This window comes from Kryptolebias marmoratus, linkage group LG3, assembly GCF_001649575.2.
Source record: "Kryptolebias marmoratus isolate JLee-2015 linkage group LG3, ASM164957v2, whole genome shotgun sequence".
Taxonomy (NCBI): domain Eukaryota; kingdom Metazoa; phylum Chordata; class Actinopteri; order Cyprinodontiformes; family Rivulidae; genus Kryptolebias; species Kryptolebias marmoratus.
This window is the reverse complement of record NC_051432.1, coordinates 22,616,493-22,632,237: the sequence shown is the minus strand read 5'-3', so window position 1 is coordinate 22,632,237 and position 15,745 is coordinate 22,616,493. Positions and strand designations below refer to the sequence as shown.

The 15,745-nt window shown below is 36.8% G+C and overlaps 1 protein-coding gene across 1 annotated transcript in view; it reads left to right on the top strand.

Annotated features, from left to right (window-relative positions):
* Positions 1-15,217, top strand: part of LOC108241464 (complement C3-like) — a 32,930-nt gene extending 17,713 nt beyond the window's left edge. The window contains exons 18-43 of the mRNA XM_017425609.3: positions 875-1,069; positions 1,173-1,290; positions 1,374-1,462; positions 1,755-1,894; positions 2,153-2,365; positions 2,906-2,969; positions 3,063-3,152; positions 5,193-5,399; positions 5,575-5,650; positions 5,818-5,977; positions 6,107-6,202; positions 6,566-6,716; positions 6,925-7,010; positions 7,616-7,693; positions 7,790-7,945; positions 9,064-9,126; positions 10,063-10,144; positions 10,286-10,334; positions 10,831-10,921; positions 11,011-11,100; positions 11,379-11,481; positions 11,710-11,799; positions 11,967-12,059; positions 12,156-12,239; positions 13,067-13,205; positions 14,895-15,217. Coding sequence (XP_017281098.1) covers positions 875-1,069; positions 1,173-1,290; positions 1,374-1,462; positions 1,755-1,894; positions 2,153-2,365; positions 2,906-2,969; positions 3,063-3,152; positions 5,193-5,399; positions 5,575-5,650; positions 5,818-5,977; positions 6,107-6,202; positions 6,566-6,716; positions 6,925-7,010; positions 7,616-7,693; positions 7,790-7,945; positions 9,064-9,126; positions 10,063-10,144; positions 10,286-10,334; positions 10,831-10,921; positions 11,011-11,100; positions 11,379-11,481; positions 11,710-11,799; positions 11,967-12,059; positions 12,156-12,239; positions 13,067-13,205; positions 14,895-15,039 — 2,948 coding nt within the window. The 3' untranslated portion in view covers positions 15,040-15,217. The remainder of the gene's footprint in view (positions 1-874; positions 1,070-1,172; positions 1,291-1,373; positions 1,463-1,754; positions 1,895-2,152; positions 2,366-2,905; positions 2,970-3,062; positions 3,153-5,192; positions 5,400-5,574; positions 5,651-5,817; positions 5,978-6,106; positions 6,203-6,565; positions 6,717-6,924; positions 7,011-7,615; positions 7,694-7,789; positions 7,946-9,063; positions 9,127-10,062; positions 10,145-10,285; positions 10,335-10,830; positions 10,922-11,010; positions 11,101-11,378; positions 11,482-11,709; positions 11,800-11,966; positions 12,060-12,155; positions 12,240-13,066; positions 13,206-14,894) is intronic.
* The last annotated feature ends 528 nt before the right edge of the window (positions 15,218-15,745 follow it).

Sequence of the window (15,745 nt, the reverse complement as noted above, 5' to 3'; positions counted from 1 at the left end):
GTATGAGAGCTTTTCATATGTGTGTATGAACGGTTTTCACATGTGTGTATGAGAGCTTTTCATTTGTGTGTATGAGAGCTTTTCATATGTGTGTATGAACGGTATTTCAGAATTATGTCTTACCTGGCCTCCCATAGATTGACAAACTGCTCTCACAAACATTTTTTATGATTTCTGGCTTTTAAAATATGAATTAAGAAAAGCTTGCACTTATTTCTCACAACAAAACTGATTTATTGTTGTTTTGACCCAGTACAGTACAGCCTAGGATATACCTTTTTGAGAAGTCATAACAAGTTATTGTACAGTGGCCGTCAGGCACAAACATGCAGCAAACGTCTAAACGTGCTGCAAACGGTGTGTTTGCTTCTGTCTATTTTCTGTGATTGCAGCATTTTTCTGTTGCCTTTGTTTTTTGTGACTGTGTGTTTTGGAGTTTGCATCATTCATGTGTTCGCAGCGCGTTTCACGGTTTGCGGTGCATTTAGACATTTGCTGCATGTTTGCGCCTGTCGGCCATCATATCATTCGCAGCGCGTTTCACGGTTTGCGGTGCATTTAGACATTGCCTTGCAGGGACTTTCAGTTCTGATTCCTGACAATAATAGACTGTCAGAAATCACATATTTCTATATTGTGTGTGTCTTTCAGTGGTCAAAATAGCTGCTGCATTAAGAAAAGTTTATGTTTGTAAACACTATAGTCTGTCACTATTATTAACTGAACTTTAAAGAATAGTTTGGATTTTTTAAACTAGATTTCTGTGCAGAAGTTATGAGTTGTCATTGTTTTACCTGTATTAAATAGTGGTAAAAAAAAAAAAAAAGTTTTTCCTGTCTCTCTCTTCTCTTCTTTGCAACCTTTCCCCTTTCAGTAAGGGGCTATGAAAAATTACAAAAAGAATGCTGTTTAGATGGTATGAAGGACACACCTGTATCCTACACCTGTGAGAGGCGCAGTGAGTACATTGGGGATGGTTTAGACTGCAAGGAAGCTTTCCTGCGCTGCTGCAAGGAGATGCAAAAGTACAGAGATGCGGAGAAGGAAGAGGTTCTACAGCTTGCTCGCAGTAAGACATGGGTACAGAAGATGTGGGGTGGTTTCATTCATTCGTGATTCTATTTTTGCAAAATAAACTCTGCTTGAAAACTCTTTTTGATTTTTCTCTGAAGGTGATATAGACGATGGTTACAAAGACAGACATGAAATAAGTACACGCTCCAACTTTCCTGAAAGTTGGCTTTGGTCTGACATCCCTCTGGATGCTTGCCCTGATAAAGATCCCAATTGGTAAGTAAAACAATGTAATAAAACTATTGTCACCATTTTTTTCTGTTATGAAGTTAATCATTAGCAACTTAATTATTTTTTAGTACATTCACATCAGTTGAGCTAAGTAGACCTCTACCAGACACGATCACAACCTGGCAGCTGACTGGCATCAGTCTGTCAAGAACTTACGGTGAGGATCTGATTTTTATTTGTGTCTTACCTTTTGTGCTTGTTTGACTCTTCAAAAAGTAAAGCAAATTATAACACAGAAGTTTGTTCTGTCCAAGTCCTTTGTTGTTCCTTTTTCACCTACATCACTCTCTGTCTTGAAATCATCTTTAAAACCCTCCATACTCTTGACTTCTGTGCTGATTTAGGATTTGCAGTTTGGATTTTGAAGACAAATCACTTTACTTCATTTATGACTAATGATTAACGACTGTATGTTACCCAATTATGTTTATTTTCTTCTTCTATTCAAGGTATTTGTGTGGCCAGTCCATTAGAGGTGACAGTTTTTAAGCCATTCTTCATTGATCTCAGGCTACCTTACTCTGCTGTTCTTGGAGAACAGATAGAAATTAAGGCAATTCTCCACAACTACGGAAATGATCCTATCTCTGTGAGTCTGAGCTGTCCCATTCAGATAATAACATTTATTACACTGTGTAAGGGAGTTGTGTTTCTGTACATAAGGTATATTTTGACCTCAAGAACTATTTCCATTAGCAATAATTATTGATAATGTATGCATAGCTATGCATGCATACATTATCAAAAACATCTAAACAATATATTTTTCCTTTAATTTTTTTTTTGTTTCACAATCTTACTGTCAGTTCTTTCTTTGTGTGCCTGTTCATCTTAATCTATTATAAAGGTTCGTGTGGAATATAAAGAGGACAACAAAGTGTGCAGCGCAGCTTATAAGAAAGGATGGGCTCGTCAAGAGGTTCAGGTTGGAAGCCAAACTACACGAGCTGTACCAATTATCATTATTCCCATGAAGCATGGAGAAGTTCCTATTGAGATCAAAGCATCTGTTAGAAATTCACATCTCTCTGATGGAATCAGGAAGACTCTGCGTGTGGTGGTAAGAGAGAGAAGTTGTGATGTTTTGTTGTAATATGATAGTGGTAAATTATCCTGCCTGAAATATAACACTTGTTTAAACTTTGTATTCTCATCTCTGACCAGATTAATATGGATAGTCTCTATCAAATTGTTGTAGGAATTAGATATAATGTAGCCCTTTTTCACAAGTTGACTGAATCTCACTTGCTTTTGACAAAATTCCACAAGAATCACCTCGCAAAGTTGACTTCACAGCACTGTTTGAAAGTTTGAGAGGGTAGTAATACACTACATTCCCCCTCTTTTGAAAAAAGGGAGTCTGGTTGATGAGCTCTGTGTTGCTCATAATCAGAAGTGCTTCCAGAAGGACTGATTTTCAAATTAGGTGGCCTTCAACAAAGTGACTAGGTTGTATTATGTCTAATTTTTTTTTATATAAGAAAAATTTTAAACACCATAGGTGTTAGAGGACAAAAACAAACAATTAATTATGCCCTCATTGAAACAAATGTAACATGTAAGTCTTCACTTAGAAACCTATTTTTAATTGTGTTTCCAGCCTCAAGGTGTGCTGCGGGAATCTATAAGCAGACTAACACTAGACCCCACTAAAAAAGGTGTTGGTAAGTTTAAACTATAAGGAGCTACAATATGCAAACAAACCCATGACATGATCTGTTTGTGGACCTGCATTCTTGCTGTCATTTTTTCCTTAGACGGAACACAAATAGAGACTATCAACAGCAGGATTTCACAAAGACGTTTGGTTCCAAAGACACCTAGGAGAACATTTATCACTGTAACAGGTAAGATACAGGTAGCACCAAAGACCTAACATTATTTCAAAGTAAAGTCTTGGAGTCTTGGAGGTGTAGCCATTTTGGTCAAATCTTAAAAATATTGTTATGTGCAAACGCATGAAGGGTTTTGTGCGATCTGTTAGTGCTCAGAATATTTGGTGAGCATTACTCAGCTACTAACACACCAAATCTTAGCTCAACTCAAAACTGAGTCAGAGACTTTTTTTTTGTCAATTTGCTGTAGCAGCTGATGAATGAATGAATGAATTGATTTTAACCCTGATTGTACATTTGTACTTTTGACAAAGGTCAAAATGAAAGTCAAAGTCAAATTTATTCATATGTGCTTTACAACATGTGAACACAAAAAAAGGTGATGTGATAAAAAGTGCTCAAGCCAAAGAATTCAAAAGTTTAATGTAGCACAGGTAGAAAGGTTTATGTATTTTATCACTGTGCAATGTTTAAATGTATGTCTTCAAGAATAGATTTCATCTTGAGGAGAAACGCATCTCAGGCTGAAAACATTGAAGGTGCACACATCAAATTAGGATACAAACAGTACACATTAACTGTAACACATATTTTGACCAAATTACTTTTATATCAGCCTTCAGATTATTATCTTCCTTTTCACAAAACCCCATAGATTCTTTGTGTGGGTTCGGTCAGGTCAAGTTGCCTGCCAATCAAGGGCAGTAATACCCTTATCGATAAACCAGTTGTTGGTACTTTTGTCAGTGTGGAGAAGTGTCAGGTCCTGCTGAAAGATGAATTCATTAATCTTGTCAACAAAAAGAAGCATGAAGTGCTCAAAGGTTTCCTGGCAGATTGACTTGATAAAACCCAGTGGACCAACAGCAGATGAGATGATTCCTCAAATCATCACTAATAATGCCCCTTTTCTACCGTCTCTAAAGGTCCCAGCTCCGCTCTGCTCGGCTTGCTTTGTGCGCGTTTCCACCGGCATTTTTTCGAGGCCGGTCTCTGCTTTTTTGGTCCCTGCTTCGGAGTAGGGCCAGCGGGGCTGGCCCTGCTTTGGTGGGCGGCGCAAGCTTAGCTCCCGTTCACTCATTGGTCGTGGGTGTGGCCAGATGCAAGCATAAAAAGCGAACCGGGAATATAAACAACAGTGTTAGCTTACCCTGCAACGTTTATGCCGTCTGTCCCCCAGCTGAAGGCGTTGTAAATCTCCGGCGGATAACAGCTGTCCTACTCCGCGCAACAATCGTGGCATCCAGAGCATTTCTTCCACTGCGTCTCTCTTCCTGAAGTCTCAGAAGAATCCCCATAAGTTTGTAACTTTTATCTGAAAAGAGGGCATTGAAACATGAGCAACTTTCTCCTTCTTGTTCTCCTTATCCCATATTTTAGCCCAATCTCTAGCTCTAAAGTTCTGGGAAGGTCTAGGTGTGGTGGCTCTTGAAGAACTGATTTCAGCTGCAGTCCATGCATTGTGACTTTTTTTCCCAAATTCTTGTTACTGCTTTGTTTCACAATCCTCTGAAGGCTGCTGTTATTATGCTTGGATACAGCACTCTGGGTACAGTCATCTTTTTTTAGCAGTGACATTTTGTGGCATACCTGATGACTGTCTTCTGGACAGTTGTCAAGTCAGCAGTCTTCGCCATGATTGTGTAGTGTGTGTTGCCTCCTGAACTAGACTCAGAGACAATTTAAAGGCTCACAAAACCTTTGCAAGTGTTTTGAGTTAATAGGCTTATTAGAGTGTGAGACCATGATTCTACAATATTGAACTTTTCACAAATTCCAATTTTTAGAAAAATGTGATTTGGTTTTTATCAGCTGTAAGTGATAATTACCCAAATAAATGGAAATAAATACTTTAAATATATCACTATGTGTGTAATAATGAATCTACAATATTTACTATAGAATACGAGTTTCATTTTTTAAAATTGAACCTTTAATGGCACTTTCTTTTTTACATGTATCTGTGCATTTTGCTGGAGTGTGTATATGTGTGTGTGTGTATACCATTGCGAAAGAACTTCACAAAGATAAAGCCTTTTTCTGTGTCCACAGGAATAGAGCAGATGAGCTCATTGTTAGATAAAGCCATTAGTGGGGAAGCTATGGGTACTCTAATCCAAGAACCTACAGGTTGTGGTGAACAGAATGCAGCAGCTATGACCCTTCCTGTCATTGCTGCCATATATTTGGACAAAACCAACCAATGGGAAACTGTGGGCTTTGACAAACGCGAAGAAGCTATACAACACATAGCAAAAGGTAAGCTCTACAGATATCTTCATGAGCACAAATAGTGGAACTTACAAGCTATGTTGTCATTATGAAAATACTAATAGATTTGTTTATATAGGTACAGTAAGTATACTTCAATAGATTATTTATGAAATTATTGAGTGGCTTTAAATAAAATGTTTCTGGGTTTGCATTTTTTCAGGCTATGAAAATGAGCTTGGTTTTCAATTGAATGACGGATCTTTTGCTATTTTTCAACATTCAAAAAGCACCACCTGGTGAGCCACCTAAAATTTTTTTTTTTTTGCTTTCTTTTTTTTTTTAAAAAAAAGAGCTGCATTAAATGTACTGTATTTTTTATGTTTAAAAAGTAATACTAATAATTTTTTTTTTTTGTTGAGCTTAACTTTTTTTCTTTGACTGTGCTATCCTCTTCATTCACAAGGCTGACTGCATATGTTGCAAAAGTGTTTGCCATGGCTTATAATTATGTGCCAGTGGATGCCAGCGTGATATGTGGAGCCATCAAGTTTCTTATTCTCAAAACACAGCAACCTGATGGCGTGTTTGTGGAAATTGGAAGTGTATGGGACAGAGACATGATTGTAAGTGAAGTCATTTCAATGGCAATCGCTCTTAACTGGGTCTAAAACATGTAAGAACTAAATCCAACAGATATATACAGTCTCTCTCTTTCACACTGTGTGTGTGTGTGTGTGTGTGTGTGTGTGTAGGGGGATGTTGGCGGTGTAGATTCAGATGCCTCCATGACTTCTTTCTGCCTAATTGCCATGCAGGAATCGAGGACAATATGTTCTGACACTGTTAGAGTAAGTAGCCTGTCTACAAATTAAAAAATTCTCTGCTAGTTCAGACAGATTTAGAGTACTTTACATTTGAAAAATAATGTTTTATTTATTTATTCATTTATTCATTATTTTACCCTTGGTTCTGATTATAGTCTCAGTACTCTCTCACTGTTTTGTTTTTGATTTGAGAAACTGAGCAGTCAGGCTGAAAATGTTAAATTACCTATAAAATGTTAATATTTAGATTTTCTTTTTTAATTTTACTCAAAATGGACAGACATAGTCTTCTAGTATCAGGACAAGTTGCCTCAAATGTCACACACTTAAGGACCTTTGATTTATTGTTATTTTGTTCTTTAATTAGCTTTTTTGCTTTCTGTACAGAGTATGGTGAACAGCATAAACAAAGCAGTAAACTACCTGGAAAGGCGTTTGCCCAGCATCACCAACCCTTATGCTGTAGCAATGACATCATATGCCCTGGCAAATGAAAATAAACTGAACAAGGAGATTCTCTTTAAGTTCGCTGCCCAAGGTCTTACTGCATTATATTCCTAACTGTAAACTTATGAAATCAGTTTTTAATTACCTGGATACAGACAGATATAAATATTCAAAGGAATTTCCCAAGGAGGCTTATCAAAAACACTGCAAAGTAAAAGATGTGTGTGTGTGTGTGTGTGTGTGTGTGTGTGTGTGTGTGTGTGTGTGTGTGTGTGTGTGTGTGTGAATGTCCTTCACAGATCGAACCCACTGGCCTGTACGTAGAGGAACGGTTTACACGCTAGAGGCCACAGCTTATGCTCTTCTTGCTCTTGTCAAGGCCCAGGTGAGCTATTACTTCACCTTTAATGATATAAAATAGTAAAATGAAAACCTCATTGTCATCATCAGGCACTGAAGAGCACACATTTTTAATCCCTCTCAATTAACTTATGAAGTTATCAAAATCTCTAAAATTACTGTATATGCATGTTTGTACTGATGGAACACTAAATAATTATTATTTCTACTCGCCACAATGGAATTCATGTTGACAATTTAAAACTGGCAGGCAACGGAGAGTCAACCAGATCCAAGATGTCTACTACAGCTAATCAAACTTGGAAAACACAAAAATGACTGCTTCTCACTAAGCTTTACAGATATTGAGCTAAAATTTAGTCATCCCTTTTAAAACATTTGTGTTCAATGTGCATTCCTTCAAGGAGTGCAAGACCCCTTATTTTAAAATACTGTAATTCAGGTCAAGTCAAATTTATTTATATCACACTTTTCAGCAACAAGGCGGTTAAAAGGGCTTAATTGATTGTAAAACTTAAAAATACCTTCTATTTTTTTTATCCCAGAAAACTACAAAGGCTTTTAATAAAAACAAAATACATTTTGACAACCTTCACTAAAATAGTGTTTTCTTCGCTGTTGTCACTAAAGGCTTTGGAAGAAGCTAAACCTGTGGTAAGATGGCTCAGCCAACATCAAAAGGTGGGCGGAGGCTACGGCTCAACTCAGGTAATGTTCCTGCATCAATAATAAAACCATTTATGGCACCTTTTTTTTAAGTCAAAAACTAATATCTTCATGTCTGGGTCTCATCTCTTTCTGCAGGCTACTATTATGGTTTATCAGGCGGTAGCGGAGTACTGCACCAATGTGAGGGAACCACCATATGATTTGAATGTGGACATATCCCTACAAGGAAGGCAACTAATTAAGAAGCTAAAACTTAACAGGGAAAATCACTTCACCACAAGAACGTCCAATGTAAGCGCATGCGCAAACACAAAATGTCTCTGAAGCTGTAATAAGTTGTTCTTTTTGAATGTAATGACCCTATTATAAACAAAAGTACCACCTATTGGTAGATAGGATCTAGGAAACAAAGAGTTTGACATTTTTATGTTATTTGGCTGTGAAGCTGAAGCAAAAAGGTTACCTGTGACCTTGAACTTTTACTCTGTGACCTTGAAATCTATAGGGATCGTCTCCAACCCATGAGGTGTTCAGCTATGCAGTTTGACGTTTCGATCTTAAAGGGTTATCAGTTTAGAGCTCGGACAATAAATTATCCACAGACGGATGTACAGACGTCTTAGGATGGGCGTATAAAATAATTCAACCTGGAGAGACTCACGACAAAGAGAAGCTGCAATGAAATAGTTTTATTTGACATGAATGACATAAGATAAGATTTGGCGCTCGGACCTCGGCGAAAGACGCGAGTGCCGACAATAGCAATGCGCTTCGACGAGAAGCTCAGGTCGAGCATTAGAGGCCTCTTCCCCGGGCCGGACACTGGTGGTGGAGGTCGAAGAGGGGAAGGAAGCTTGAGGGAGCTGGGAAACTGGGGGCGGAGAAGGGCTGAAGTTCGGCCGGTGAACGGATGGGGACATGATGGAGGTCCTTTTAAACGAAAGCTTGCTCGCTGATTGGATAAGCTGGAGGCACGGTCGGACGCTGATGGGCTGAGTTGGAGGTGCGGTCTGATGCTGATAGGCTGGAGTGGAGGTGCTCGACGCAGCGATTAGATGAGGGTGGGGCTGAAGCAGGTCTTCCAGTCTGAATTTATGCCTAGGCTTCATTAAGCTAAATCATGAGAACCTGTTCAGTCCAGAGAAGCATCAGTTCCATGCAACTGAAGGAGACCACCAAAACAAAAAGGACAGTCAGAGATACAAACAACACTATGGACACAATGACATCCTTACATTAAGCTGTGCAAAACTTAAGCAGTTCCTTCGTTATTTCTCAAATTAAAATCACTGTGATTGTCAGTTTTAGTGTTTCTTACATCCTGTTTGTGTTGTAACTGTTGCAGAGGAATGTTGCAACTGTTGCATCAGTCAGTAAAATAATCGTGTTTCTGTTTAAAATCTCAACAGTTCGACGGCATTAACAAAAATGTAACGGTGACTGCGACGGGAACAGGAGAAGTCATGTTTAATGTAAGGATAACTTTTTGTTCAGTTAAATATCTGTTGTGTGCAGCTATGTCTTTGTTTCAAACCCTGTAAGAGGCTTTACCAGTGTAATTCAGCTTGTGGCCTTCATCGGGTTCTGGTCAGCTTTACAGCTCTCTCAGGACTGATCTAGCACCAGTTATTTTATATTTTTGTTTTTCAAGAAATAATTCAATTCTTGGAATTTTATTATTATTATCCAGTTTTATGAACCTCATTTAATTTTGTACTTGTTCAAACCATTGTTTCTAAGCAGCTTGAAGAACTCTTTATTCTTATTGTGCATCACATGGGTTGCACATAGATGAATTTATGACAATAATTTGCAGCCTCGTGCCATATTTGAGTCATTCAAAGAAAAAAAGGGGATGAAAATAGATGCATTATAGAAAAGAAAACAATGTCCATGTGAATTACAAATTCATTCTTACAATAAAAAGTCTCAAAGGCTCACTGGCTTTTTATTAAAAATTCACATGGAATTTAAAATGCAAAAAGTTATATTATCTTGCCAAGATGTCGCCAGTCTTTCTTCTATTATTATTAAATTATGAAATTTTAGCACAAAGGAATTATAGACGTAACATGCATATTGCATTTTCCTTTGTTTTATTTTGGTGTAGATAAACCGAATTACGGTGATAAAACTGAGTTTTCGTTTATTAGTTTCAGAACTAGAACTAGAACTATGTTAGCACATGTAATGATTTTTTGGCTTTTAAAAAAACAGCTGAACAAACAAACCCTAAAGAGTTGTGTGATTTTCACCACTTCTGCTAGAAGGTGGATGTTACTGACAGCAGCTGTGTCATCGAGATCAGTTTTGACTAAAAAAATTGTAGATTTTTTTTTATCTTAAAAAGAGTGTGTAACTAAAAAGAAGAGTTGTTTGAGGCAATGACGGTTTTGTCTGTGTGATAGATGGTGTCACTGTATTATGAATTACCTTCAAAACAAATAAGTGACTGTGAGATGTTCGACCTGACGCTGAAACTCTCTGAAGGTAATAAACTCCTCCTGTTACACTTCTGCTGCTGCTGGTTTCTACTTTGTTTATCTTTAGCTTTAGTTATGTTAGTCTATTTTGCTTGTTTTGGTTCTTCTGAGAAAAAAAATAATCATGTATTTTTTTTTTCTTTTGCAGAGAGGAATGATGAGTCTGAAAGAATATACAAACTCAAAATAGAGGTTTTGTAAGTATCAGCAGCACATATCGTATGTGACCAGGCACATTTGTATGCCACTGACACTCACCAGTTCAAGAAAAGTTTTTATTGTTCATTTAAAACTTTAACCAGCTCCCCACCACCCAAAATGGAGAAGCGGGTAAAGAAAATGGATGGATGGATGGATTTAAAACTTTAATGTTCATTGTCTGATCAATATATTTACATTTAACTCATTCAATTAGCACTGTCTGGGTATAGTCAAAAAGACCTCTACTGTTTTATGGTTTGAGAAACTACACAGAGAGCATCTAAATTAATTTCATAAGTGCCATAACTGTTATTTCCAATTCCTCTGTGTGAGAAATAATTATTGCTTTTCCATTGCCAGTTCCATTTCAGTCTAAGCTTTCAAAATTATGATTATAATGCAAAATATATTAAAGCTTTAGAAAAAAAAATGTATTTTAAAGGTAATTTTAGACTTTGTCCTCCCTTCACTCATTGTTTGTTTTGTGTACAGGTATAAGAACAAGGAGAGCAACGCAACCATGACAATCTTGGATATTGGGTTACCAACAGGCTACATTTTTAACAAAAATGACCTGGACTCAGTAAGTTTGCCAACAAGCAAACTAAATAGTCTTAAATCGAATATTCATATATCTGTACTGAGCTGCAGTTCTTTAAACTCTGTGTGTAGATGTCTAATGGACATGACCGCATCATTCAGAAATATGAGACAAACACAGCTCTGTCAGAAAAAGGCTCCCTGATCATTTACCTGAAAACGGTAAGCTGTCTCCTGTGCAAGTGCAGGTGTCTGCCAAGTTTGACGTTGGATTTACGACCTGTTCAGGGTGTACTCCGCTTCACATACTTTACCAGCTTTACTGAAGTTTATAGTAATTCAGCTGCTTCATACTGCTTTGTAGATATCAGTTTGTACAAATTATGGTTGTAAGAACATTAACATTAGAAAACGGTTCTTGCTCAGGGCAGTTGGAAATTCAGCAACAAAAAGATTCTTCGTACACGCTTATTTCTTCTTTATTCTTCGTCTATTCCCAGGTTTCTAACGTGCGCTCAGAGGAAATCTCTTTCAGGATTGAACAGAAGAACAAAGTTGGTGTCTTGCAACCAGCTGCTGTGTCAGTCTACGAATACTATAACAGTAGGTTTATCTAAATGTTTCGCATTTAATCTTTGAGAATATGACGTATTTCTTCACATCTGCAAGTAGTACTGCAAGCTTTTAACGGTTAAGTGATTTCAATCAAGTTTAAAGTTTAGAAACTGGCATAATGTTTTGGAACAGGCATAAAAATGTTATGGTATATGATTGCCTGACGCATTTAATGTAAACTGAATTATAAACATGAATTGTAACATCTTGTTACAGAGAAACGTTGTGTGAAATTCTACCGCCCCGAGAGAGAAGGAGGCGAACTTTTGAAGCTTTGTAAAAACAATGAATGTGTCTGTGCTGAAGGTAATATCATTTCCAAAGATGTGTGTCGGAAGCTCGCTCGCTCGCTCTCTCTCTCTCCCTATGTATATGTATATATATGTATGTATGTATATATATGTATATATATATATATATATATATATATACATATATATACATATATATATGTGTGTATATACTTTTTCTAGAAAGCTGCAGTAAACAGAATAAGGAGAAAATCAGCAATGAAGATCGTTCTGATAAGGCTTGTGAATCCACACAAACAAGCAAAATAGATTATGGTAAGAGGTTGTGTGTGTGTGGGTGTGTGTGCGTGAAATATGAAAAATTAGTAAAACAATCAACTTGTAAATTTACCAATATTTGTCTCCTTTCAGTTTACAAAGTGGCAGTGGAAGATTTTGATGGTAATTTTACTACTGACATTTACAAAATGCGCATATTGGACAACTTGAAAGAAGGTTAGTTTAATCTTGTCCCTTTTTTTTTTCAACTTTTTTTTTAATTGGGGGGGGGGGGGGTTGACAGAGTAAATAACAGTTTTCTTCTTGGGTTGTTGTTTTTATATTTCATGTAAATTTCAGTCTTTTGTTCTTCATCAAGGTGAAGTGAAGACAAGTAACAGTAATCTGACTTTAATACATTTAAGATGCCAACACATGAGGCAGTAACGACATGCCAGATTAGTAATATTAGAGTTTAACAATAATGTATTAATTTTGCAGCCCGTGTTTAAACCCTAAAAGAAAGCCTGTTTACTTTTTAGCATTCTCATGTTTTAGCTTATTTACCCTCCCTGTACACTTAGTTTAGTTTAGTTTAGTTTATCTTAGCTCATATTTTAGATATTTTTAGATTGTTAAATTCCTAATTGTTGTTTAGTTTAGCTTTATCATGACCTTATTTAGATTATTTTAGCTACTATTTTGCTCATGTCTGGTTTTTAGATTATCCTATATTCCATTTAGATTATACATGATTCTTTTAGATTATACATGATTGATGTGTTTTCCTGTATTTCATGTTTAGATATATTTAGTTTATCTCATTTAGATTATTTGACTATCTCAGCTCATGCTTAGATATGTCTGGTTTCATGATTTTATTTAGATTATCCTATATTCCATTTAGATTATTAATGATTCATGTAAATTATACATGATTGATGTGTTTTCCTTGATATTTCTTCACTTCAATTCACTTTTTGTACAACTTTGTGGACAACTGTCCTTTATGTAACTTAATAACTTTGTTATTGTCTCCTGCATTATCCTCTCAAAAAACACAGGACGTAGTGATGCGATTCGCGTTGGGGATTATCGCCAGTTTCTTGGTTATCAGCACTGCAGAGACACTCTAAATCTGAAACCAAAGAATACATATCTGATCATGGGCTCAACCTCAGATGTTCACATTGATGGCGTTTCGTAAGTTTTGTTGTGTTTTCAGTCTTCACTTTCTGCTCCAGTTGCATGGTTTTAAATGAGCTTTTTAAATAAATCAACACTGAAAAACGATCTAATGGTGCAGAAAAAAAATATGATTTGCAAACCGCACCTCAGACTCAAATAAACGGCGAAGAACACAAAAGGGCTGTGTTGGAGTCACTCTGGTCTGTTTTGTCTTTATCACTATAGCACCAGGCCAAGTGACCAAAAAAAGGCCTAAATAAGAAAAAAGTTTATACTTCTATGGGATTCAAATGATAATTCTACATATAATATGAACGACCAGAGGGAATCTAAAGAATCCAATCAACCCCAATCAGGGTTTTTTTTAGTAATCTGGGTGTATTAACCCTGACTGTTCAACATAAATATAAAGAAGCAAATAACATAATATTTTTCTAAATAGCTGCAGTTATAATTATGACCACATTTCTCTCACAAGAATGAACAGCTGCAGCTCACTGAGGAGGACAGTGACGTAGCATTTTAGATCATTCTGTTTGAGATGTCCCACTTTTAACTTTTACACTAAAGGGACTTAGGGATACGGACACAACACAAGTTATTTCTGCAAAGCTTCTTTTTTTTTGTTTTTTAAGCAGTAGAAGAAATCCCAGTGCTGATTTTGGCCGTGCAACAGTTTGGTTTCTATTTGACAAATATTACCACAGCAATTTTCAAAAGCCACCACAAACAAGGGAGGCAGCACACCAAGTCCCAGCATAAACAATACAATTTCATGAACTTAACTTTAACCAAATGATAAGAAGAATGGCATGAAATGTGTTGTTTGTCTGCAGGCATGAGTGAAGCTATGGCGTATGAGGTCAAGTATGTCAAGAAAGAAAAGAACTTGAACCAAAACATGTTTTGGAAATGAAAAACAGAGTTTCTGTCATGATTTCTAGCATTTTTGAGTTTTATTTTATACTTTTGGTTTTGTTCTCATGTTCTGTCTGTCTCTGCCTCTTGGTTCTGTCCTCATGGTCTTTGTTTGTCATTATCCTCTCTTTGCCCTCAGTCTACTCCTGCTTTCTGCCACACCCATCTCCACCTGTCGTCAATCTTCGTTACTCACCTGTGCCCACTTCACCTGATTATCCCCAGTGTTTAAAACCCGGTCAATTTCTTCACTACTCCGCTGATTCATTGCTCTTGTTTTCCTGTCCATGCATGTTCCTTGCCTTGCCTTGCCTTGCCTTGCCTTGCCTTGCCTTGCCTTGCCTTGCCTTGCCTTGCCTTGCCTTGCCTTGCCGCTCCATTAGTTTATGTTTTTGTATTTAGTTTGTTTGCTGCCACGTCAGCCTTTTTGTTCTCGTGTTGTTTTTGCTTTAATAAATTAGTACTTTTTAGAAGAGTCTGCACTCCGGGTTCGCCCTCTTTTCCACGCTTCACAACAGTTTCTTTCTGAAACAGCGCCTCACCTGAAGTAAACGCTTGTTTGCATCAAAGCTTGAATTTCTGCACCGTGTGGAAACGACACAGCCAAACCAATTAGTTTAAAGATATATCTTGCTTTCATCATCTTAGTAAAATGAGAACTATTAGTGTACACAATTACAATCCACTCAGGTGTTATTTAATTATTATTCATGTATTTGTTCCTCTTACAGCATGTTATTAACTGGCTTAAAAACAAATCAATGCGTTGTATTTTTCTGTGCTCAGATCCCGGTATATGCTTGGTGAGAATACCTGGGTGGAGTACTGGCCCACAAGGGAAGAGTGCCAGACTCCGACGTACCGACCAACTTGTTTGGGCATGAAGGACCTGGTTGATCAGATTCGATTGTTTGGGTGTCAGATGAAGTGAAACCTAAGGGAATAAAGTCTTTTTTTTAATCATGTTTTAGCAAACATTGATTATATGCTGATTCACTGTGAGTGAAAGATAAAATAACTGAAAAGAAGATGAGAAATCCGTTTCTCTGTAACTTCCAAATGAAAATTATTGTGTTATTTGAATAAAGGAATGGATGGAAAACGCCCTACATTTGTTCATTTGTTTTCTTTTCTTTTTTGGAAAAACATTCTCTTCATAAGCAAGATGTTACAGCAGTTAACCTCAGCAGTAAAATAAAATTACATGAAACCTGTCACATTTAAGTAAAAAAAAAATTTTTTTCGTTGTTTAGGAATTTATCGGCGCAAACTCAAATTTTTAAAATGATAATCTGGCAAACAGCATTTTGGGGTATCTATAATAAAACATATCACTAAGAATTTGCGCAGCAGGGTAGATGTTAGTGCTGTCACAACAACAATAAATCTACAATAAAAATAATAAAAACTAAAATGAGGGTTGGAGGTTCGATCCTGAACCCCAAGACACTGTTTCCCTAACTGACCAACGATATGCTTATCAGTGTTTGAGTGAGAATATAAATGAAATGTAAATAAAAAATATAAAAAGTGCTGTACATAGTGAAAGCACCCTATGTGTGTGTATGTATGGGTGAATGAGAAGTGCCACTATCCTGCATGTTTTACTTGTTTCTCTGCTCCAACACACCTGATTT